Source organism: Pisolithus orientalis, assembly GCF_024613125.1.
Source record: "Pisolithus orientalis strain OTSU chromosome Unknown F5J12scaffold_1, whole genome shotgun sequence".
Classification (NCBI taxonomy): Eukaryota; Fungi; Basidiomycota; class Agaricomycetes; order Boletales; family Pisolithaceae; genus Pisolithus; species Pisolithus orientalis.
Genome location: NW_026260782.1, coordinates 1,743,533 through 1,765,743, shown reverse-complemented (window position 1 = coordinate 1,765,743; position 22,211 = coordinate 1,743,533). Strand labels below are relative to the sequence as shown.

At 50.2% G+C, this 22,211-nt stretch overlaps 10 protein-coding genes across 10 annotated transcripts; 6 read left to right on the top strand and 4 right to left on the bottom strand.

Moving 5' to 3' along the window:
- The first annotated feature begins 205 nt into the window (after positions 1–205).
- Positions 206–3,063, top strand: F5J12DRAFT_734179 (uncharacterized protein). The gene is made up of 5 exons (XM_051741984.1): positions 206–364; positions 422–453; positions 511–680; positions 733–2,657; positions 2,718–3,063. The coding sequence occupies exons 1-5, from the start codon at positions 341–343 to the stop codon at positions 2,793–2,795; spliced, it is 2,229 nt and encodes a 742-aa protein (XP_051605953.1). The 5' UTR covers positions 206–340; the 3' UTR covers positions 2,796–3,063.
- Positions 3,064–7,973: 4,910 nt separating this feature from the next.
- F5J12DRAFT_793860 (uncharacterized protein) lies at positions 7,974–9,702 on the top strand. The gene is made up of 6 exons (XM_051743993.1): positions 7,974–8,284; positions 8,346–8,458; positions 8,518–8,687; positions 8,749–9,460; positions 9,517–9,610; positions 9,672–9,702. The coding sequence occupies exons 1-4, from the start codon at positions 8,009–8,011 to the stop codon at positions 9,288–9,290; spliced, it is 1,101 nt and encodes a 366-aa protein (XP_051605952.1). The 5' UTR covers positions 7,974–8,008; the 3' UTR covers positions 9,291–9,460; positions 9,517–9,610; positions 9,672–9,702.
- F5J12DRAFT_28929 (nucleoside transporter-domain-containing protein) lies at positions 9,645–11,497 on the top strand. Its single transcript, XM_051738750.1, has 3 exons — positions 9,645–10,179; positions 10,238–10,873; positions 10,925–11,497. Exons 1-3 carry the CDS (start codon positions 10,027–10,029, stop codon positions 11,414–11,416), a joined length of 1,281 nt encoding a protein of 426 aa, XP_051605951.1. The 5' UTR covers positions 9,645–10,026; the 3' UTR covers positions 11,417–11,497.
- Positions 11,498–11,500: 3 nt separating this feature from the next.
- F5J12DRAFT_711439 (VPS4-associated protein 1) lies at positions 11,501–12,125 on the bottom strand (the record flags this gene model as incomplete). The annotated part of the gene is made up of 3 exons (XM_051740707.1): positions 11,501–11,724; positions 11,773–12,049; positions 12,096–12,125. The coding sequence occupies 3 exons, from the start codon at positions 12,123–12,125 to the stop codon at positions 11,501–11,503; spliced, it is 531 nt and encodes a 176-aa protein (XP_051605950.1).
- Positions 12,126–12,268: 143 nt separating this feature from the next.
- Positions 12,269–14,175, top strand: F5J12DRAFT_934092 (class III ADH enzyme; the record flags this gene model as incomplete). Its single annotated transcript, XM_051749582.1, has 13 exons — positions 12,269–12,404; positions 12,458–12,504; positions 12,566–12,607; positions 12,662–12,700; positions 12,755–12,785; positions 12,839–12,892; positions 12,951–13,030; positions 13,086–13,233; positions 13,285–13,634; positions 13,684–13,701; positions 13,752–13,827; positions 13,878–13,966; positions 14,022–14,175. The coding sequence occupies 13 exons, from the start codon at positions 12,269–12,271 to the stop codon at positions 14,058–14,060; spliced, it is 1,149 nt and encodes a 382-aa protein (XP_051605949.1). The 3' UTR covers positions 14,061–14,175.
- Positions 14,139–16,009, bottom strand: F5J12DRAFT_28828 (ACBP-domain-containing protein). Its single transcript, XM_051738749.1, has 5 exons — positions 15,753–16,009; positions 15,670–15,683; positions 15,417–15,610; positions 15,265–15,349; positions 14,139–15,215 (listed from the first exon to the last, which is right to left on the bottom strand). Exons 1-5 carry the CDS (start codon positions 15,866–15,868, stop codon positions 14,218–14,220), a joined length of 1,407 nt encoding a protein of 468 aa, XP_051605948.1. The 5' UTR covers positions 15,869–16,009; the 3' UTR covers positions 14,139–14,217.
- A 54-nt stretch (positions 16,010–16,063) lies between these two features.
- On the bottom strand, positions 16,064–16,711 carry F5J12DRAFT_793820 (uncharacterized protein). Its single transcript, XM_051743992.1, has 3 exons — positions 16,387–16,711; positions 16,253–16,332; positions 16,064–16,202 (listed from the first exon to the last, which is right to left on the bottom strand). The coding sequence occupies exons 1-2, from the start codon at positions 16,643–16,645 to the stop codon at positions 16,259–16,261; spliced, it is 333 nt and encodes a 110-aa protein (XP_051605947.1). The 5' UTR covers positions 16,646–16,711; the 3' UTR covers positions 16,064–16,202; positions 16,253–16,258.
- Positions 16,712–16,811: 100 nt separating this feature from the next.
- On the top strand, positions 16,812–17,147 carry F5J12DRAFT_699801 (uncharacterized protein; the record flags this gene model as incomplete). The annotated part of the gene is made up of 1 exon (XM_051740485.1): positions 16,812–17,147. A coding segment is annotated over one exon (336 nt), but the record flags the coding sequence as incomplete, so codon positions are not given.
- A 260-nt stretch (positions 17,148–17,407) lies between these two features.
- Positions 17,408–18,242, bottom strand: F5J12DRAFT_902290 (dUTPase-like protein; the record flags this gene model as incomplete). Its single annotated transcript, XM_051748279.1, has 6 exons — positions 17,408–17,479; positions 17,531–17,601; positions 17,648–17,749; positions 17,805–17,914; positions 17,969–18,054; positions 18,210–18,242. The coding sequence occupies 6 exons, from the start codon at positions 18,240–18,242 to the stop codon at positions 17,408–17,410; spliced, it is 474 nt and encodes a 157-aa protein (XP_051605945.1).
- A 644-nt stretch (positions 18,243–18,886) lies between these two features.
- On the top strand, positions 18,887–20,503 carry F5J12DRAFT_909360 (uncharacterized protein). The gene is made up of 2 exons (XM_051749008.1): positions 18,887–19,577; positions 19,627–20,503. The coding sequence occupies exons 1-2, from the start codon at positions 18,910–18,912 to the stop codon at positions 20,237–20,239; spliced, it is 1,281 nt and encodes a 426-aa protein (XP_051605944.1). The 5' UTR covers positions 18,887–18,909; the 3' UTR covers positions 20,240–20,503.
- Positions 20,504–22,211: the final 1,708 nt, after the last annotated feature.

Here is a 22,211-nt window from a genome sequence, read left to right as displayed (position 1 = left end):
CGTGTCACGCACGAGGCTATCTCGACGGGTCAAACCCTGAGACACGACTGATGGTGGGGTGCCACTTCTTCATTAATGGACACAACAACCACCCCACATCGTACGCGTCTTGGACGCCACGTTGGCCTCCTCGTGACAGTACAATATAATAATAAGTACGATAGGGTACTACGCAATATGAGTGCATCGCGTTGTTTGTTGTTGTTGGAGCACGCGTACCTACGGCAGCCCGCGACGCTCCCCCTGCTAAGCAAGCCGGTCGTTCCAGCGTCTAATAAGCCATCGCTCGATAGCCAGCTCATCCTCAGCCCCTCGTGCACGCGTACAGCTGGCCCAAACCATGCCTGACAACCAAATATTCAAGGTACCTCTCATCTCCGAGTCCCCCGCCCTGCTTACCTAGGTCCCACGTCACACGCAGGCTACCTACAGCGGCATACCCGTGTACGAGATGTTAGTCCTCCTCTCCTCCGTCTTTCGCATCGGCTGACTCCCCTGACGCGCGCATAGGATGTGCAAGGGCGTTGCTGTCATGCGGCGGCGCTCAGACTCGTGGCTCAACGCGACCCAGATCCTCAAGGTCGCCGGTTTCGACAAACCCCAACGCACACGCATATTAGAGCGGGAGGTGCAAAAGGGGGAGCATGAAAAGGTGCAGGGCGGTTACGGGAAATACCAAGGCTAGTCCTCCTGATCTCTCGTCATACAGCGGATTGACCTCTCCGTCGCCAGGTACTTGGATTCCTCTCGACAGAAGTCTCACTTTGGCCAGGCAATACAACTGCGATGCAGTTCTGCGGCCCATAATCGAGTTCCAGCCAGCCGCAAAGAGTCCTCCACCTGCTCCAAAACATTTAGCCGCAACCGCCACCGCGGCAAAACCCCCCCGCCGTACTGCGGGCCCTGACGCCTCCGCACTGGTCAGTGCCCGCTCTCGCCGCCAACTCGAAGGCGGCGAGGATTCCGACCAGGAGGTCCTCTCCGAGCCCGCCTCGGAAGACGGATCTATGACTTCCTCACCTTCCCGCAGATCATCAAGCTCGCGTACTCCGTCCCCAATCGACGAGGGGTATGAAGCAGCGGGTGCTTCCGGAGATCGCAGTCACGCGGACAGAAGGAAGGGGACCAGACACCATCACGACCGCCCCGACAATGCCATAGGAATCGATGACTTGTCACAGGCTGATGACGCCAACGACCCTCGCGCTTACAGTGATCAGATCCTTGAATACTTCATCTCTGACACTAATCAGATACCTCCCATCCTCATCTCACCCCCAGCAGACTTCGATCCAAACATGGCCATCGACGACGACGGTCACACCGCATTACACTGGGCGTCGGCCATGGGTCGCCTCCGTATCGTCAAACTCCTGCTTACAGCTGGAGCAGAGATTTTCAAGGTCAATAAGGCAGGTCAAACAGCCCTCATGCGTAGCGTGATGTTCGCAAACAATTATGACGTGCGGAAATTTCCCGAGCTATATGAACTATTACACCGTTCGACTCTGAACATCGACAACTATAATCGGACTGTTTTTCATCACATCGTCGATGTGGCAATGTCCAAAGGGAAGACCCATGCTGCGCGCTACTACATGGAAACTGTCCTCAACAGGCTAGCCGACTACCCCAAGGAGCTTGCCGACGTCATCAATTTCCAAGACGAAGACGGCGAGACCGCATTAACAATGGCCGCAAGATGTCGGAGTAAACGTCTCGTCAAGCTGCTCATTGACCATGGCGCAGACCCGAAGATAAGAAATCGCGACGGCAAGAGTACAGAGGATTACATCCTCGAAGATGAACGCTTCCGTTCATCCCCCGGTCCTATATCACGCCTCTCTGCCATGTCCTTCCGCAATGCACAGGCTGCATTGCCAGCCGGCGTTCCTGCTGCCACTTTGGTCAGTGGCGAACGTCCGCTGGTACACCACTCCCTTGCTGGCCAGAAGGCCAGTACAAGATGCGTTAATGATATTACGAATATGTTGGATAGTCTCGCAGCATCTTTTGATCGTGAGCTTCAGGAAAAGGAGCGCGACGTCACACAAGCGCAGGTTTTACTGCAAAATATTCAACAGGAAATCTTGGAAAGCCACCGCGCGGTCAACCAACTCAGAACACGAGCAGAGGGGCTACAAGTAGCGAAGGCGATGTTCGAGAAATTAGAGAACCAGCTTCTTGACAAAATGAGTAGGAGATACAGACTAGGTTGGGAGAAATGGGTCAAAGACGAGGAGGACCGGGAGAAGTCGGTGCGCGATGCGGCCGGCGGTGAACTGAAGATCACAGCTGCAATGGTTCCGTACCGGGCAGCAGACGACATGGAAGTCGACGGGACGACAGAACTGGGGAAGGACAAGGGCAAGGGAAAGCGAAAAGCCTTGCCGCAGGAGGGGAATATTTCAGACCTCCTCGCGCTCTATTCGGATGTTCCGAGCGATCCGGAAGCACTGCATTCGACATGCGAAGCCCTGAGGGAGGAGCTTGGGCACCATCGCAAACGCAGAAAAGAACTATTTGATGAGCTCACTGCGTTCCAAGCCGAAGCAGGCACGAGAGGAAAAATGAGCGAGTACAGGCGACTGATCGGGGCGGGGTGTGGAGGCGTGCCGCCTTCCGAAGTTGACAATCTAGTCAGTGTATTACTCGAGGTTCGTTGTGTACACGCGTTTTACTCGCACACTTATATATACTGACATCCAAATTTTCAGACACTGGAATCGGAAGAATCTAACACTTCGGCGGTGTGGGGTGGGATGAAACCAGCAACGACAGTACCGGTGGGATGATTTAAGCATCGGGGTATATTATTTCATTGATTGTTTCACATCTCTCCATTTGTTGTAACTTCATACACGGTGTGCTCTAGATTCACTGCCTTACCTTAAGGCCCCTGCTCCCGTGTGTGGGTGACCTCCTTGCTCCACACCTCCATAAACGCAAACAACACCATGGTACGAAACCGGAGACATCTAAAAAGTACGCGTGCATGGGAAGCTGGCACCGCCTTCTTCAAGACCGGGCGTTTTACCTCAATAGGTGCAGCACTTTTGTCATAATCCAAATACTCACTGTGGTCTGGTACCGTGCGTGCTGCGATAAATGGTGCACAAATAGCACGAAGTACGACAATATCATCGCAGTTGCAAAGCAGTCGTCCCTTTAGCCTCATGGCTCGGTCAATCTCAGAGGGTACTGTATATGTAATATATGTATATCTAATACTTCCACCCCCAGGCTTGGCTGGTCCCGATGCCTCCCTACGTTACGCCGTGCCCCAGTGCGTGCTCTAGGTCCTGATGGAACCCCGATTGATAGTGCCGTCCACACAACGTGAACATATACCCGACGGAACTATGGACGATGAGATATTGACGGAGAGTGAGAACGTCTGGAGCTTTGGACGGCAGTCGATGAGAGCCGCGAGTCCCCACAAAGTGAGGCATGTTGGAGTTGTCTCGCTGTTTGATCTGCGCAAGTGGAGGCTTTCAAAATGTGGCCAACCTTAACCCATCCTCTCGATGAAACAGTCTGACAGATCGATATCATAGTATGTTGTTACCACGAGGGTTCAGAGGTATTTCAGATGGAGACAGGGTTCTATGGTGGACTGTTGGAGAACGAATGCTGATGTATTCAGTAGCACGACCCCGGACGTTATCACGGTACTGGAATGAGATGGGGGTGAGCAGCTCCAGGTCCTGCGAGCTGTTTTCACCGCGTGCAGGACGCGATTTTCAGAGCAGCTGGCATGGAGTGGTGTAAAAGGAGTGTATTCAGTTTTGTTAGAGCTAACGTGAAATTGGCCTCTGCTTCGGGAAGTGATGGTCGACAGGTTTATATGCGTACACATAGAGCTCTTGAACCCCATCCCAAAGCTCAGGACGGTTTTCCAGATCCTCCCAATTGTTGACATCCCAGCTAACGGGCTGTATAGACTGCGCCCAAGGCAACATCGAGGAGGCGCGGGATACCACCTCGGTAAAACCGCGCTGGGCAACCGTAACCTCGATAAACGGGCGGGATGGGGAGCATGGAGTCCATTCAAAGTGGACGGGCAGAGGAAGACCACCAAAGCTCAAACGAAGGTGGGAAATATAACGTCTTGGGCAAAAGCCATAACAGTATCAGCAGCCTGTGGACGTAACATAAAGACCTCCAAATCGTGCATGAGCACTTGTAAATTTCGGGAAAGTGGATCAGGAAACGGGGGAATTTGCGAGGAACTGTGCAACTTTTGGACCTCGTTCAAAGTTGGGAGACCACATGCAATGAGGTGAAGGCTGTGCGTTTTACGGGTGTATCGTTCGATGACACTCCAATCCTCGTCGTTTAAGGGGCGGACAATGGTTGGCATTCATTTGTCAACCTAATATCGTGTCGAGCTCAGCGTAGACACTCACAAATAATTGGCTGGTGAAACGGTCATGCACATCACCCACAAATGATAGGGCAGAATACCAATACAAGGAGATCTGTTGCTGGTAAATTGAAATTATGACGTGTCCGAGCTAGTGAACATAACGTCCTGTTATCGTTAACAAAGGAAATATATATATATGTATATGGCGAGCGATATCGTCAATCCGGAGACAGTGATGGATCGAGTGCGAGTTGCAGGACGAAGATGCACCCGCTAGTGAGGAGAAAAGGATCTGACTCGAAGCTCGAGTTAGTTTCCCCTAAACAGTTGAGGGACAGGCAATAACAAGAATCACTGCGGAAACGAGATTTTAGCAGGGGGGATAATCGGACTCTTTAAATGTAGATAATCCGACCTTAGATTTTTTTTGTAAGATATAACCATTAGTCTGAGCAAAATCCGACTAGATGATTTCTGAGTAACGTGTCCAAATAATCCCATGTAGGCGAGATCCGAATATAGACAATACACCAATAACCTGACCTCTCGCACGACGCATTTCCCGACCCCGACTATGCTCGACTCCATCGGCCATAGTCCAATGATACTGCTATCTGAAAAGCGGCCCTTGCTACCTTTCCAACCCTCAGAAAGACAGATGGACTCAGCGATTTTTTCCCTCGGTCTCCAAGTTCACCGGTTCACCATGTTCACCATGAACAAGCATTTTGTATGTCCATCTGCCTGTACTAATCCATCTGGCATACTTATTCATTCGGTCAAGGTAAATATCGATGCTAATGAGACAGTTTCTACTTCACAGGCCAATGAAATTGAGCTTGTTGATGTGATATCCAAGTCAACCACCATCCAAAATCGGCCCCATGTTATTAGACTTCAGGTTCCACCCAGCATCCAGAACATCATGGTATCTTTTGAGCCAAAGTTTCAAGGCCCCATAGTATGTCATTGGCCTCTGTGTTCTAGGGTTGCGTTCGCTCACCTCACGTATCAGACTGTAGAATTTTCGTTGACTACCATGTTACCAGAAGATCTGTTCATTGCCAACTCCTCTCACATCATTAGTGATCAAAAATGTGTTGTCAATATTAATGAGAGCCTGAATGTTATCACTGGCGAGGTCAAAATTGAGCCTGCAGATGCCAACCAATTGGCCACCACGGTGAGTTACTATGTATTTAATTTTCTTGCTAATGCATTGCATAGGACCCTGGCAGGACGTTGCCTGCAGTTCCAATCTCTGCCCTCTTTGATGTTGCAGGCAACGCTTCTCCCAGTGACAACCATATCAAGTTGACAAGTGCCGAGCCCCTCATACCTTGCACCCCTGTCATTGATAACAGTGAAACTGAGCCTGAAAGTCAGGAAGGGACCCCTAGGCTCCTTGAGGTAAGTTCTAACAGACCGTTCCTCGCTTTACTGATGTCATCTTTTAGAAAGTCACTTCAGAATTACCTGTCTCCGCTGTACCTGCTCGTGGTCCTCACTGTCCCCTCAAGCGTAGCTTCACACCTGATAGCTTTGCCGAATCTGAGGATATTGGTGGTATCAGCACACAGTTCCTCCATGTATGTTTTCTTTTTTTTTCATTTTGCGTCATTATGTACTTATGTTATTACCTAGGACAGATGGGCTCAGATAAGGGAGAACCTCATAGCCAGGCAGGAACATTACAAGCCGATCTTCGCTGATACTAGCACCCCCCCCCCCACCAAACACTCTTGCAAGTAGTACCTTTGTCTTTGTATGTAGAAATTTGCCTTCGCGAGTTGTATAACCATCATGCACATGATCTTTTTTTTTGTCCACATGAGATCCCATTCCCACCCATCTGCACCCACACCTGCACCTGCACCCACTATGCTACATCACCCAGATCGATCAAGCTATAGCCTCGATGGGGTTCTGGCAGTGCCATTGCAAGTCCAAAGGATGCCATGGGGCTCTAGTCCCTGCCCACATTGCCTTTGCCCATGAATGTGCTGATCTCTGTAAAGCTACTGAGGCATTGAAGACCCAGCTGTGCATGGCAGGGCTCCATGTTGTTCCATCAACTTATAAAGACCATGGGTCTGTCTTACGAATGTTTCCACACCCTATATGTGCCCCCCCTGCACCTCTCAATTCCACATAATTGGCAGAAGAGTGGCTGGATAATTGACTTGTAATGGGATATAAGAATGTCCGGTAAGCACATCCAATGAGTAGCATGGCATACTGACATACCTTTACAGCTGTATGATCATTAGAACTCGTCCTTGACAAGGCTTGCTTCAGGGTGACTTCACCTTTCTCTCGAAGTTCTGCAAAGCTCTGTTCAAGAGCGTCAAGGCAAGAAGTCACCGTTTTGTTGTCTTCCCTCAGCCTGGTAAGTTCTTCTTCGAGATTCATCTTCCCTTCAGTAAGGTTTCTAATATCAATCATTATCTGCACAACTGTCACTTGCAAGCTGTGTGTAGGCTCGCATTCATAGCTGCACATTGGCTCATGATCGTAACCGTGCAGGTCTGGCACAAAGGACCTGCTTCTAGAACGATTTGGGGCATACATATGGGAATGGCCTTGCACAAGAACCTCACCATGTCCATGGCTATTCGACTGGCTACAAACAGACCTACTGGAATAGACCAGTGTAGTACATTTGTGTCTGTTTCCATTCCCCTGGTAAGACTTATAGCTGATTGGTTGGTTGGGCTGACTCCCTCCTAGATAGGGATAGGGTGGGGCTTCGTGTGGATCAACAGGACTGGTCATCTCCACATCACAGAACTGATGCTGGAAGGAAAACGAGAGTGTGAATGGCTACAGAGGTAAGGCAAGGTGCGTGGCTATTCAGACAGGAAATCTGTACTGACTGGTGGTCGGTCATTCTGTTGAGCAGGAGTACTAGTTGCAAACAGACCACCTGGATGGCTGGGGAGGATGTGAGAATGCCCCAGCTGCATGCCCGCTCGTATTCGCTGATGGTCTGCCACTTTGACTAGGAGGCACGAATGGATCGTCTGGATGGCCAGGGAGGATGTTAGAGTGCCCCGATGTGTGCCCACTTGGATGCGCCTGAGAGTACATCTGTCTATGGCACAGAAGACGCATTCATACGTGCTGGATTCAGACGAGGGGGCTGGGGGAGCAGCAAGTGAGGGCAGCACCCAGGGGGGGCGACCATTTTCGAAGCACACCGTGTAGTAGGCACTCTGAACATAATCTGATCTTATTATTCTGAATAGTGCAAGTGAAGATGGCAAGGATCGATGTGATTTATATGACGTGACTCATGTACATATCCTATAATCACAGTGTAATCTGCTTAGAATATAGTTGATGAATGTTGGAATTGTCATGGCAATAAGTTCGCGAATCCAACCAGATTACACTTCGAAACGAGAACACCTCACGATGATTCTCAGACATATTATTAGCATTTGCTACTCTTAGGATATAGTATGACTACGGCCTATCACCCGACTATCACCGCACCCGATTAAAATCCCGTTTCCGCAGTGAATGCTCGTTTGGCAAACAGGTTTGCCTAATAAGGGACGCAACTAGTGATGAAGTAAGTACGCCGTATTGGTCTACTTACATAATCCCTCTTTTACTTTCCTCCCGAAAGCCAACATGCCATTCTCTCGCTTTCAGCTTCTGAGGGCGACGACGAGAAGCCCGTGGACGAGAGATTTCCGGCACCTCCTTCCTGTGCCGAAGCACTTTGCCATCAAACAGTCTTTCTATGATCCTGGTATAAAAGCAGTACGCGTCAAGGACCGTATCAAGTTCTGGAATGTCGTTCCGGGTGACCGCGTTCGCGTCCGCGGGGACGGTAGTGGCACAATTCACGAGGTTCTGAGCATCAACAGGTTCACGAACCGCGTTTACTTGAAGGGTACTATCAGAGTGCGTTCGTTGAATACATACTAGCAATTCCGGCGCCCAAATGTTACTCATGTGGTCATAGGAGCCAACAAAGGGCAAGATGCCGGTGAACAAGAGCGTGCACTACTCAAAATGCCAACTATTAATAAAGGAGATGGAAAAGAAGGCGGAAAATGGCACTATAGAGAAAGTGCAGTAAGCCTTCCATTCCATCCATCCATGAAACAACGAATAAAGGTCGCCACTCTTCTCAGCGTCTTTGCGAGGCGTATTGGCGTACGGGACCCCCATTGGAATCCTGAATTTCGCCGGTTTGACTGGAAGCGCGTCGTGCTTGCATCTATACCGGCGCATGTAGAACGCAATGCTGGGAAGGAGATGGTTTTACCTTGGCCTGAACCAGAGGCACCGCCAAAACCGAAACGTAAGTTACCAATTCCCGAAGGCCTTCTGTGTAGCCCAAGTGACCTTCTTCTGCCCGGCAGCCAACATCCTTCTGGATACCCCATCGGAGACCGTTCTAAAAGTTACCTACCAGCCACCAACGTTCCGGACCAGCGGCAAAGCGAAATCAGGGGTTGCCGATGAAAATGCGTATATTAAGACCTTGTTCAGTCCGTCTCCCAGGGGTTTCGATGAATCTCGGCCCGTGGAGCTGCATCTCGCGAAAGAGTTGTCCAATCCGCACAGTCGTGCGAAGAAGCAAGCAAGGTGGCAAGCAGCCCGCCGACGGAAGTCTGAGCTGCTCAAGAAGTTCGTTTCTCGCGAACTCTTGAATCAAGGCGATCGGACTGCCCGTGAGGCACGCGCCGAGGCGGTCTTCAAGTGGCGACAGCAGATGGAGGAGGAACGGAAAGCGGAGAAGAAGCGGAGGTGGTTCACAGCAGAGCGTCTGGCCAAGCTTGCCAGGAAGGCTAAGCGCAAGCAGAGGAAAGCGGAGAAGCAGAAGGAGAGACTTACCCAGTTGGTGCTCAAGGACGCTCCCAACCAGGTTATACCTGGTTCGTCCAAACAACGACGTGCATAGTGTCGCTAGTCCGCCTGGTCAGTTTACGACCTGGTGGTACCCTCTCGATTACTTTATATTCGACTGCTGGATCCGCTTCATTCTCGTTCCCAAAATTTTTCGTGCATCTGAGGTGAGGATGGGATTCTCGTCCCTCTGCTGCAAGTTGTCACACTATTGGGTGGTCCCATGTATTGACTGGTTCGGTACTGAGAGTGTTCCACGGTGAGTGGAATCAAAATTAAAGGTCTCACCTCACTTCAAGGTGTGGATTGTTGGGTATCGGGTATCCGCTGCGCGTGTCTTTCGGGATTCAGACAAAAATGATCTTGGATCACTAGCTAGAAAGTGTAACATAGTCAAAACTACGGCCAGCTAGAAACGTAAAATACACTACAGAACCTGCGCAAGCGCTGGTCGCCCTCACTGAAGGATCGTGGGCAACCGAGCAAATGGACCCAGGCTGCCTTTTGAGCACTTCACGCGAGTGCCCCCCTTCACGATCTTCGGCTTACCGCTCCCTATGGTTGCAACTAACGAGAACACTGTGTATCAAGCCATACCGACGTCGGAGGACGGCGTCCATACTGGTTCAGGACTCAGTACCGAGGATGCACCCTTGACTCGGCACCCGCAGTCATCCACTGCTCCGGTGGACAAACGAATCAGGTGGACCTACTTTCTCCTTGGATGCGCCACTCTTCTTCCTTGGAACGGTGCGTGAAGTGCTCATAGCCATGGTGTGCTCGTATTCGACATGGCGTCCTTAGCACTTATCAATGCGGTTTCCTTCTTCAAATCGCGGCTCGCCGGTACCCCCTTGCGAGCAGTCTTTAGCTCGTATCAGTCCAGCGCTTTTACAGTGACTGGTCTGTTATTCCAGGCCTACTGTACCACGACTTCCAAACAAGTCAGTCCTTCGCTTTATAGCAGCACCCATCGTCTACTGACTTTACCCCTCCATTAAGTCGTCCCCTTCACGCCGTGTATTGGGGTCCATCGTCATCCTTACCTTCTTTGTATTCCTGTTCTTCCTCAGCACGTTCCCTCAGGTCAATCCGTCGATATTCTTTTCGTTCGTGCTTGTTTGCTCAATAGCCATGTCTGCATCGGGAGTATTTCTATCAACCTCTGTCTACGCTGGAGCTGCCTTACTTGGAGGTCCTTACATGCAGTCCACCGTGTCTGGACAGGCTGCCATTGCTGTCATCGTGAGCACAGTTGAACTGATAAGTTCGGCACTTTCAGTTTGGGGTGCGTCTCCGGAGGCCATTGCCACCTTTATCGCGGAGGATGGAATCGGGGATGGCAGGACTGAGGAATCAGCGGCGCAGATTTTCTTTGGAGTTTCCGTACTGTTTATGGCCTTCACCTTCGCAGCCTCCGTGTGGTTGACGAAGCAGCCACTCTACAAGTCGACGGTCGGACTCTTGGATCACCAACCGAAAGCGTCGGAGGTTGCAGAAGATGACGAGGAACGCCATAGACTCGTCTCTGGCAGGCAAAATATCCCGTCACCTAAGCCGAGCTCAGACCTGTGGCGAGTTTTCAAGGACAACTTCCCGTTCATGTTCTCAACGGCCTATACATTTATCGCTACTCTGGTTCGTGAAGGGCCCATTACACTTGCACGTGTTTCTGATCCTTTTCGGTAGGCTGTAGTCCCTGCCATCACTTCTACCGTGTTACCCACGAATCCGCGGGTACATCCGCTACTTTTTATCGATGCACACTTCTTAGTGTTCAATATGGGAGATCTCCTGGGCCGGTACATATGCTCGTTCCCACGTATGATCGTTTGGTCGGCCAATAAGATCCTGGCAATGTCCTTATTGAGAACGTTATTCATTCCCGCCGTACTTCTCTGCAACGTTCAGCGAGCGGTGGAAATTCCTCCTGTCATCGGCTCTGACACGCTTTACATGTTCATTCTACTAGCTCTTGGGCTATCCAACGGCTACGTCTTCACGCTGTCTATGCTGGCTGTTTCGTCGCTGCAGCATAACCATAGACTCAGGGGGTACGGGGACGTGGATATCGCGGCCACCCTCTGTGCATTTGCGGTCATTCTTGGGTTGGCGGTTGGGTCGTTGCTCAGTTTCGGTGTCCGTGCGACAATCTGTGATTGCAATCCGTTCAGTTTGTGACTGGGATAAATGTATAGTTTCAGTATATACAGGATATCGTGATGTGCGTTACCAAGGGTGGAGTCAGAGATCCCTCTCTCTGGGCTATGACATGGTACTGGATGGGATACCTGGCAAACGAGGTGCCAGTGTCTTAGCCTGGGCTGCCTGTCTCCGCTTGCGATGTTCCGCGAGCCGGAGGTTAAAGATATGACGATGGAGGACATAACGTTCATGTGTTGGTCGTGGAGATACCGTCGGTTGTCCTGCACCGGGAGCTTCAGGTTTCTTGTCGGACGTCGACGACTCTTCCGGCACCTTTTGTTTGTCTTGTTCCTTATCATCCTCGCCTTTCGCTGGTTCTGCTGCCTTCTCACCGTCTTCTTTTCTTTTCTCCTCCTTCTGCTTCTGCTTCTGCTTCTCCCGCATCCTCTTCTGCTTCTCCTCCCACTCCTGTTTTACCCTTGCAATTTCCTCGGCGCTCGCGCTAAGCTTCTTGGTGTCATCGTTGTCATGATCTTTAACACGAGTAGCGAAACCGGGGTCTGTCAGATGAACAGGACAGGTGTAGAGGAAGTCTGTCGTGTCGACCGTCGCTAGCACGGTGGTACTTGGCTTGTAGCAGATATAGCAGGCTTTCGCCGTTGCAGCAGTCTGGAAATAATTCTAGTTTGGGGAGAAAGACTGCGAACTAACTCACTCGCTTGTAGTAAACATTCTGCAGCGACATGATCCTGCGTAGTCAGCGTGGAGATCGGGGCTTAGAGGTTTCAGCCTATCTCTAATTCGGATGAGGCGGCGTCCTTATAAAAGGGGGTGGGCTCAGTGCAGTCCTGTGCAGTTTCGTTTCCATCAGCTTTCATCGAACCCATCATGGTCACCACCGCAGGTCAAGTTATCAAGTGCAAGGCCGCTGTTTGCTGGGCCGCAGGCGAAGAACTCAAGATCGAAGAGGTCGAGGTTGCACCTCCACAGGCGCACGAGGTTCGCATCAAGATTATCTACACTGGTGGGGTAGGGAGACCTGGGCGGTACACGATACTGATGCAGTCCATCTCGCAGGTATTTGCCACACGGACGAATACAGTCGCAGCGGGAGGGATCCCGAGGTACGAACAAATCTGACTTGGACTCTGTGTGTAGGGATGATACTCATGCTATCGCCCATAGGGAGTCTTCCCTGTGATCCTTGGTCACGAAGGGGGAGGTATCGTAGGTGTCGGGCGAGCTTCCAATCAGAGGGTCACTGACTACGTTCACAACTAGGTCGAATCCGTCGGCGAAGGCGTCACAGATGTTTCCCCTGTATGTGTTCCCTGTTAGCCGCTCTACTCCGCTGTTTATCTGGCATGCGCATAGGGCGACCATGTCATTCCCTTGTATACAGCAGGTGAGGTTCCCTTTGTAATAGTTGCGCCAAAATGTTTTCTCATGCGACACAAGAATGTCGTGAATGTAAATTCTGCAAAAGCGGCAAGACTAATCTCTGTGGAAAAGGTATGTCGAATGGACTCCATAACGCGCTCCAAAGGCTTACCCTTCATCAAATACTCAGTCCGTGCGACCCAAGGACAGGGATTGATGCCCGACAGGACTTCTCGCTTCACCTGCAAGGGACAGCCCATCCACCATTTCGTACGTGGCTTGCTCCTACTGTATGACTTCGCAGCCGATCCTGTATCGTGTCTAGATGGGAACCTCGACGTTCTCTCAATACACAGTCGTCGCTGACGTCTCTGTTGTCGCCGTCAATAAAGCCGCGCCGCTGGATAAGGTCTGCTTGCTTGGCTGTGGTATTACTACGGCCTGGGGTGCTGTTACCAAACAGCCAGGAATCAGTAGGTGAAACACCTGGGACGATGTCCTCTTACCTTATGCTTGTCGTTCAGGGGACTCGAGTGTTGCTGTCTTCGGGTGTGGCGCCATCGGCCTCGGAGTTATTTCCACTTCGTCAATGGTTGGCGCATCTCGTATAATCGCCATAGACACGAATCCTAAGAAAGAAGAATGGGCAACAAAGATGGGCGCGACCGATTTTGTCAACCCAATGACTCTTCCTGGGGGCAAGCGCATCCAAGATTACCTCATTGAAATTACAGATGGTGGCCTCGATTTCACCTTCGACGCGACTGGCAATGTGAAAGTAATGCGGGCAGCCCTCGAGGCATGTCATAAGGGCTGGGGCGTCTCCACCTGTTATCGGTGTTGCAGCCGCCGGAGAGGAGATCAGTACTCGGCCGTAAGTGATAGCCATTCATAAGCTATTGGAATATCGTGTGACTAGGTAGATTTTCAGGTTCCAACTGGTATGTCCACGAAATTATATCAAAAGGGGTCTATTCTTTATACATCGTAGGTAACTGGTCGTGTCTGGAGAGGCACCGCGTTCGGCGGCGTCAAGGGGCGCACTGAACTTCCCGGCCTTGTTGAAGGTTTTTCTTCGTCTACCAGTCGGCCGCCCTCTTCTGACACTGGTAACTAGAGTATCTCCACGGCAAACTCAAAATCGATGAGTACGTCACCCACCGACGCAAGTTCGCAGAGATCAATGAAGGTTTTCATGATATGCATGTACGTGCTGGAAAATGCGTCGCAAGTTCCCGATCGGTCTTACCTAGTGCTGCAGGCTGGCGAATGCATCCGTTGCGTCGTCAACATGGAATGATCTTGACATGCATACCTTGAACTCCCGTCTTCAACGGAGATTTCTAGCAGGGGTTCCCAAGAGTGAATGTTGAGAGTCGTCAATAAGCATTAAAACTGAGTACACAAGTCAGGTATATACTTAGCGAGAACCATTGTAAGCCAGTAACGCAAGCACGCTAAGCCGCATGTTGTATCAAATGGCGATTACTCCCCAGTAAGGCAGCCCATAAGATGCCCAAGGCTATACTTATCTCTCGCCTCCGCGCCCGCGACTTTCTCCACGCTAGCTTGAGCAGTCCGAGGACTGTCAATATGAATGATATGTCTAAGCACAAGCGCCGGACGATCACGAGGACTGGTGACTGATTTTCACTGTGCAAAAAGAAGTTGAGGAGCCGTTGTAAAACTTCGACACCCCACAATGCTGGCCTCAGCACATGCGCCCACAGACCCATGTCCTCGACGTCCCATTCCAACGGTTCCACTTGTTGTTTTGTGGGGCTTCCGCTCCCCGATCTGCTCAAGGATGGCAGCATGGAATTCGATGTCCGCGGAGGAGGTCGCGTTATTGATGCCTCAATAGAATCAAGACGCTCTGATAATGCCGCCACATGCGCTTGAACATTCTCGACGGCTACCTCGAGAGACATTTCAGCATGTGATGGTGGTCGTGAATCCACGCTGTAGTGACCAGGTAGTGTGAGCAGAGGCTGACCCTTATAATGCGGTAGCGGAGGGTGCGCCTGCGGGCTTAGATCGTGGGAAGAGGGTGTCGGGAGCCTTCCAGAACGGGGTAGCGTTGCGGAGGTCATCGGTCCTGAACGAGAACCATCGAAGGCTGATCGTGTCTCATAAAGGGGAAGGGGCTGCACAGCGGGTACGCTGGAACGACGCGGTGGCGGAGATGTAAGCGTGCTCGTGAGGGGCGTACGGTATCGCGAGGAAATAGAGGAAAGAGGGCGACCTGAGTGCTCACGCAAGGATGGCAGTTCCCGCGCCTTACTGTCAATCTCATCATCGTCAGAGCTACCCTCGGCGTCGTCGTCAATATGCGGAAGGCTACCAGGTATTTCTGGCGGACGGGATACGAATGCAGGGAGTGAGCGGGGACTCTCAGCGGCAGCGCTAGAGCCAGATGAGTCGGACCCCGGTGATGGGGACCTGGTTGATGAGTCTGCGAAGGCACGTCAGTCTACGCGCAGGAGAAATGGTGTCAGACATACGACCAGTATTATAAGCAGGACCGTACGATTGCAGGTCATTAACGAGGCCTTGGGCGGTCGCCTTGTCAGAATGCTTGTTCAAAGCCTGAAATAATAACATTTAAAAAAAAGCTCAGAATCCAGTCCACGAACAGATATTTTAGGGTTAACACCTTAAGCAGAGCATCCACGTAGCGCCACTTTGCCTCGTACGGGTTCATGTCCTTGAGCTTTGCCCAAGCATCCCTACAAATGATTAACACGTGATATCGGTCGGTGACAACAAGGCAGCATGGAACACACCACTTTGCGCGTCCAAGCATATCCAGGAGACCTGGCCGAGGGGATGTGACATTCCCAATTGTGGCTGGAAGGTAATGTGGAATGGTGAGATTCAGCGCAGAGCAATTCGTCATGATGCCCTACCTTGCTTGTAGAGACTGCGCGGAGGGAGGCAGGGGAATTGTCAGCCCACACAACAAGAGAAACCTTTTTGGACATCAGCACACCTGTACATGTTCAGCTTCTCTTCGTATCCGGTTTGTATTGGCCCTGTCTTTGGCAGGGCTTGCACTATCTCCACTGCCCGGTTGAACTGGGCGTCAAGAAGCTGGTGTGGGTCCATTCCAGTGAGCTCAACAGCTGAACAGAAACCGCTCTACTCGAATCTCAGCACGAGAAGTAATAACTAGGTGAGGTCGACCGCTGGACAATGGCGACGGGACTGGGGCGTGTGCGGCCCGTGTGGAGGTGTCGCTTCAAGACGCGCCCGTGTGACACCGGGTGTGACTTGTCTTGTGCGTGACTTCTGATTGGCTCCCCCCTGTCGGCCTCGCAGCTCACACACGGCTCAGTAAAAGTCTATGTCATTTATTCGAGCTCGATGTCATTATGGAACAGGATTAAACTACATCAGATAGCCTCCCAGGAAGCGAGGACAAGTCAGGGTTTTACGAATGCTGGTTAAGCATGTCAATATGCAGAGTAACAAGGATTCATTCAGACATACGCGATATCACGAGCTCCCAGTCGACCAATTATACTTTAGTGAGCCAGGTATCAGCTCCTCACGCTCGCTCACCATTTTACCTGATCCACGTCCGTAAGTTGAGTCAGAGAAGTATGTGTTATCAAGGAACCCACCCTTCCATACTAATCTCCCCCATGCTCTCCCATGTTTACCCTCGAGCTTTAGTTTCGTCCTTGTGACCTGCCAGTAGGAGCTATGAATGCCCTTCTGTGCCCACCGACTTTGATGTACAGTTTGGCCGACGCCATCCCGAGGGTACCTCGACAACACTTGGCAAAGAGTAGCCGGCTTTGATTGAAGAGACGGAGGGAGCTCCTTGGGGAGCAGCGTAAGGATGGCACGGGTCGCGTTGGGTGGTAGCCTGGGTCCCATTCAATAATTGGTTTGCTGTCCAACCTCGACGACGAGTGTGGTTTTGGTAGTGCTGGGCTTTCTTTCCCACGGACTCATCTGTCTCATGCTAGTAGCCAGGCTCCTCAGGTGCAGATATCGTCGGCGGACGACGATATCCAAGCGTCCGCTAACAACGCCGGCTGTCGAAACCGACGCATGTGGAATACCTCTCAATCCAACCTGGTCCGTTAAGGAGCTTCTTTCGTCGTATCCGTCGCCAACCTTGTCTTCTTCCACTTTCCGGCGGCTTCACGAATTATCTGCCCTCATACCACCCGCTGAGGAAACACCAGAACATGCTGAGATAAAGACGGAATTCGAGGAGTTAGTCAGGCTTGTCGAAGCTGTCAAACTCGTTCAACTCGACGACTACCCCAGCGATACCATTCCGGATGGGAGGATATGGGCCGAGGGCAAGGGACTACCTCTAGAGAGCAGCTCTTCCACAGAGGGAGATGAAGTGCAAGGGAGAGACCTGCTTCGAACTCGCCAGCCGAACTTTGGATGGAATGTACGTCGTCGAGGCCAATAGCAAGAGATGATTATGCACGTTATAGCAAATAACTTGCAGTGTGCGTAGAAATAACATCTCATAACGATTTACTCCATAACTTAGCCTATCACTCGGGATCGACCAGGCAGTTGTGGCTAATATGACACTACTGCAATAGGACACCAGCCGTGCAAAAAAGGTGAACGGAGTCCATGGCTGCAAGACTTCTTTGGTAGTGGCATATGTGGTCAAGAAGACAGCAGTTTATGTCCACCTGTAGAGCCGAAGCCATTGCTCCCTCTAGCAGTTTCGTTCAGGCTCTGATGAAAAAAGGTCATTGTGTGTTTGGATAGTATGTGACGCAGGCGCACTTCAACTTCCAACACCTCTGGGGTATAGATTCTCTCGAGGATAAGCTGGGCGATACGATCACCCTCTTGAACTTTGGGACTATGAGGCTCAAGCATGACAAGGGGGCTCCGACGCACCATGAAAATCTGTGTCCGAAAAGTTGTAAAGGAGAACGAAAATTACGCCACGGTAGTCTGCGTCAACGACCCCGGCGCCGGTATCTATCATGAATTTTGAAGCTGGGAATCCCGTTGTCACTTGAGTTACTCGCACAAGTGTGAAATGGGCACTCACCGAGGCCACTGCGAGGAGCGACGCGTCCATATGTCCCTGGAGGTACAGCTATTGAGAGCTGAGTGTCTACCATGGCTTTCCCTCGGGCAGGGATGACTTTGTCTTCGGCACTGCACGATAAAATCAGCGGGAGGGGCGCGTCTTTCGCGACGCGTTTTCTTTACCTGTACAAGTCATAGCCTGCGGCGAGGGCGGAGCCACGAGTGGGCAACCTGGCCTTGTCTGATAATCTCTTGACAAGCAGCTGAGGCTTCTCTCGACGCGTCAGCAGAGTCGGACATTCTCCGTTTTTTGGTTTCAGCAGTCATCGTCAGTTCTGAGGTTTGTTAGAGCGTGTTCCGGCCTTTATTTAATGGCTCGCGAATTTCCTAAATAGTACATTCCTTCACACGTTCATTGACCCACCTCGTCTTTCTTTCTTGTTTCTTTTTTCTGCATTTCAATGCAATTGAATACACGTCGGAGGTGGCCGTGGGTGGAAGTTGCATCACCTGCACCGCCGCCACGTGACCATACACGTGATGCATCCGAGTCCGGTTCAAAAAACGCGCCCCGCTCTGATCACTTTTCCTGCATGGATTTGTCTCAGCAGGAGCTCCCGTTGACGTCTTATTTTGTCAAGGCGGCCAAGGAGTACAAAGCAGTCGACCATCCTTCCCGTAAACGGAAGCTAATCACTACTCATGATACAGGGGCAGTTCAGAACAAACGAACAAAGGCAGGCCCAGTGCAAGATGCACATACTGGTCCAGGTCGCTCTACGCCTGACAATCAGTCGGTGCGCCGTACTAATTCGCGCGTAAATTCGACCCACTTGCCTACACCAACGACCGCCGTTCGTAAACGTCCGGCTGTTCCTGCGGCTCAGCGCGCCGGAGATACCTCGCCGATGCCACATGTGAATCGAAAGGCGGCTCACCAGTCATCCATTACGAGCAAGAAGCTGATCGTGCTATGCGATATAGACCTTACTCTGAGTGATTCAGACGACAACCCTTTAGAAGTCCTCCCCCAATCCAAGAAATCAGACAAAGTGCTTGAAGCCCAATGCTCACCTGCAACCCGATCATTGCCAACCCCATCCTCTAGAAATGTGGTGGCAAATATGCATGTAAAGAATGTCTATACAGGCCCTACCACCCCCGCCTCCAATGTTCGCAAGACCGCTCTTCCACGTATCTCTCCGCAGTGCTTTCCAACAGCTGCACGCGGGGTACCTGCACATAAATTTGCGAATATCCCGCCGCTGTCTTCCGTTACGCCATCTGCACGTACACTTCCACATGTCTTGCCATTGTCTCCAACTCGTGGTCGTTTGTCAAAGTCCACTTCAGAGGTCTTCACGGTTAAGGTTTCTGGTGCACCCGATGGACCGCTTTCCTCTAACCGCACATTCAGTGGCTCACACTCGTCGGATCGACCAGACGACGACAATCCGTTCGATTCCACAGTGTGCAAAGACCCCTCAGCCATTCATGGTCAGCGAAAAGTATACCAGTCGCCTTCAGCAGAGTCTTCCACAGTCACCCTCGACACATCTGACACGCCAACTGAAATCAATATCCCAGTTCAAGCTGTGGCTTCTTCACAAAGTCAATACTTGCTGTCCATAGAGGCAACACCAAAACGAAACCGAAGTCATCCCTGCCATGATTTCGTTCCGGGTTCACAAACACAAGAGGAAGGCGAGTTGTTCATAGGCATGCAGCCATTCTCGGTTCCCAACCGTGCCACGGAGATATCAGTTGGAAACCAGAAACTGACATTGGAAAGGCAAGTCCTATTGGATTTGTCTGACCTGAAATGTTGACACCACCTGCAGAGCTGAGGAGGCATCTCGTACACTGTCGCCTTTCCGTGTTCACACTCCTCGGCTTTCAGGGACCGCTCTTAATGCATCGTCCGAGGGAACCCGACAAGTGGTCGGTCCATCACCCTCATCCAGGCCTCCTGTCCAATGTAGAAAGGCGGATCGGCATCGATCACGCACAAGGTCATACTCTCCCTCCTCAAATACCCTGTCGCGACAGGACTCGATGAACGTTCCCTCCATTTTGAGTGACGACTCTGCGACAGAACCGGAGTCTGACACTGAAATTCGAAATTGCGCAGCTCAGATTGCACAAAAGCGAGCGGACCGGGCTCCCACCTCCCCGCGAGGAGCGCTACGTCCCTTCGTTTCTCCACTGGTTTCTCCGGTCAGGCAGCGGTACACTCCAGAACCATCTGTTCCGAGCTCTTTAGGAGCCCTTATGGAGGACGGAGTGGGACTTAGCGTGCCTATGTCCAATGCGTTATCTCGTTTCCATGGAATGCGTCTTCGGAGACAATCGGACCCATCGGATTCATTACCTTCTGTTGCTCGGAACTTTATGGATATGTTTAAGGGAGACGGTAGCTATCCGGATGATTTCCCAAACTCCCTCCGTGTATAGAGGTTGTGCGTCACACAGCAGGCAAGTTATTACAGACTGTATCATTATAATTATCTCTGTATTTTCCAGAAGCCATTGTACATTAATTACATATTCACGCATCTCGCAGGTGGTATTTCTATTGCGCAGAGGAACGGGAGAAACGAAGAGCAATGGGCAAGAACACTTGCCTTTTGTTAGAATGGTAGTAGTGTTTGATAAACTTGAAATAAGTTTGGTGGGGCTCAGTTGTTGAGTAGACAAGTGAAGAACGAATATAGAATTTGATGGGGATTGAGGAAGAAATCCCCGAGTTTATATACATGAGTAGGTATGCATGGACCAGTAGTGTAAAAGGAAACTACTACTCAGTATAGTAAAGAATAGTGCAGAAGGTCATGGAATATGATGTATAATATGATGTCACTATGACATCATTGTGGAGCTGATTGCTAAGGAATGTCATGTGATAGATAACATGTTGATACACATGTAAGTCTGGATCAATCTAGATGTCGGAACTATTAAGAATATTTCCAACACTCCCCCTCGCTCTAAAATGGTAAGGTCACAAGACCCATTGATGAGCAATTAGTTTCGAACTTCTGCCAAGTTAATGATTTTGTAAGACTGTCTGCTTTTTGTTTGTCAGTTTGAATGTATTCAATACTGAACAAATTATCTTGAACACATTCACGAACGAAGTGCCATTGGACATCAATATGTTTGGAATGTCTGTCCGATACAGGATTCTCTGCAATGAAGCGAGCTCCCATATTGTCACAGTAAAGAATAGTCTTTTCGGTCTTCAACTTGAGTTCATCAAATAGCATAGAAAGCCATTTGATTTGTCTGGCAGCATCGCATAAAGCCATATATTCGGCTTCAGTGGAGGAAAGTGCGATAGTCTTCTGTTTCCGAGATCGCCAAGAGATTAGGGAATTGCCAAGATACATGGCATAACCGGTGGTAGAATGATGTGTGTCTTTATTTGCAGCCCAATCAGAATCTGCAAAGCCATAGATTCGAGATTCAAGTCCTGAATAGTATAAAGCCAATTTTGGAGTAGATGCAATATAGCGAACTATATGCAAGGCTTTATTACGATGTTCTTTGGTAGGATTTGCCATATATTGAGACATGCGAAATAACTGCAAAGGCAATATCAGGACGAGTACCGAGAGCCATATAGAGTAATGACCCTATGATTGATTGGGACTGTGACCGAAGAGAAGATGTGGCTTGATAATCTGATGGTGCTTTTTCTGGTTGATATCCTGAGGGTAATGGAGTGCGAACATTTTGAGCAGTCTCCATGTTAAATCGCTTGATAACCTTTTTAACATAAGGTATCTGGTCAAGATAAATTTCTTTCTTTGACCTATTTTGGTGAATTTGAATGCCAAGATATTCCTTGACTTCACCAAGATCTCAGGATTCCCATTTCTTCATAAATTGTTCCTTCTTGGCTTTGAGAAGATGTTTGTCTGATCCTAGAAAGAGCCCATTGTCGACATAGATGAGAAAAATGACGATTCCAACTTTGGATATGTGGATATAAATCCCAGCATCCACTTTAGATCGAATATAGCCCATTGCGAGTAAGGATTGATGAAGGGCTTTATTCCATGCCAGTGCAGCTTGCTTTAAGCCATAAAGGGCTCTAAGCAACCGATAAACCTTGTGTTCTTGACCTGAAACTTTGAAACCTTCTGGTTGCTCCATATAAATTTCTTCATCAAGGTTGCCATATAGAAAGGCAGTTTTGACATCCAGGGCTTCTGTGTCCCAATTTCTTTGGGCAGCAAAGGTGAGTAAGATTCGAACTGTTTTGAATCGAGCCACTGGAGAGAAGGTATCTTCAAAGTCAGTACCGAATTCTTGTGTAAAGCCTTTAGCCACAAGACGAGCTTTATAACGACCATCACTTTTGATAGCAAAAACCCATTGACACTTTACAGGTTTCCGATCTCGAGGAGGATCCACCAAGGTC

Bases quoted from the DNA above. Each gene is read 5' to 3' on its own strand.
- F5J12DRAFT_734179 (XM_051741984.1), top strand. From the start codon at position 341: ATGCCTGACAACCAAATATTCAAG. The intron at 454-510 runs GTTAGTCCTCCT...ACGCGCGCATAG, and splicing joins GGCATACCCGTGTACGAGAT to GATGTGCAAGGGCGTTGCTG. The intron at 681-732 runs GCTAGTCCTCCT...CTCCGTCGCCAG, and splicing joins CGGTTACGGGAAATACCAAG to GTACTTGGATTCCTCTCGAC.
- F5J12DRAFT_793860 (XM_051743993.1), top strand. From the start codon at position 8,009: ATGCCATTCTCTCGCTTTCAGCTTCTGAGGGCGACGACGAGAAGCCCG. The intron at 8,459-8,517 runs GTAAGCCTTCCA...CACTCTTCTCAG, and splicing joins GGCACTATAGAGAAAGTGCA to CGTCTTTGCGAGGCGTATTG. The intron at 8,688-8,748 runs GTAAGTTACCAA...TCTGCCCGGCAG, and splicing joins GGCACCGCCAAAACCGAAAC to CCAACATCCTTCTGGATACC.
- F5J12DRAFT_28929 (XM_051738750.1), top strand. From the start codon at position 10,027: ATGGCGTCCTTAGCACTTATCAATGCGGTTTCCTTCTTCAAATCGCGG. The intron at 10,180-10,237 runs GTCAGTCCTTCG...CCCTCCATTAAG, and splicing joins GTACCACGACTTCCAAACAA to TCGTCCCCTTCACGCCGTGT. The intron at 10,874-10,924 runs GTTCGTGAAGGG...CCTTTTCGGTAG, and splicing joins ATACATTTATCGCTACTCTG to GCTGTAGTCCCTGCCATCAC.
- F5J12DRAFT_28828 (XM_051738749.1), bottom strand. From the start codon at position 15,868: ATGGACCCACACCAGCTTCTTGACGCCCAGTTCAACCGGGCAGTGGAG. The intron at 15,350-15,416 runs GTGTTAACCCTA...TTATTATTTCAG, and splicing joins ACGTGGATGCTCTGCTTAAG to GCTTTGAACAAGCATTCTGA. The intron at 15,216-15,264 runs GTATGTCTGACA...GTGCCTTCGCAG, and splicing joins TCCTGCTTATAATACTGGTC to ACTCATCAACCAGGTCCCCA.
- F5J12DRAFT_793820 (XM_051743992.1), bottom strand. From the start codon at position 16,645: ATGGGACCCAGGCTACCACCCAACGCGACCCGTGCCATCCTTACGCTG. The intron at 16,333-16,386 runs GTGGGTTCCTTG...GACGTGGATCAG, and splicing joins GGGGAGATTAGTATGGAAGG to GTAAAATGGTGAGCGAGCGT.
- F5J12DRAFT_909360 (XM_051749008.1), top strand. From the start codon at position 18,910: ATGCATGTAAAGAATGTCTATACAGGCCCTACCACCCCCGCCTCCAAT. The intron at 19,578-19,626 runs GCAAGTCCTATT...CACCACCTGCAG, and splicing joins CAGAAACTGACATTGGAAAG to AGCTGAGGAGGCATCTCGTA.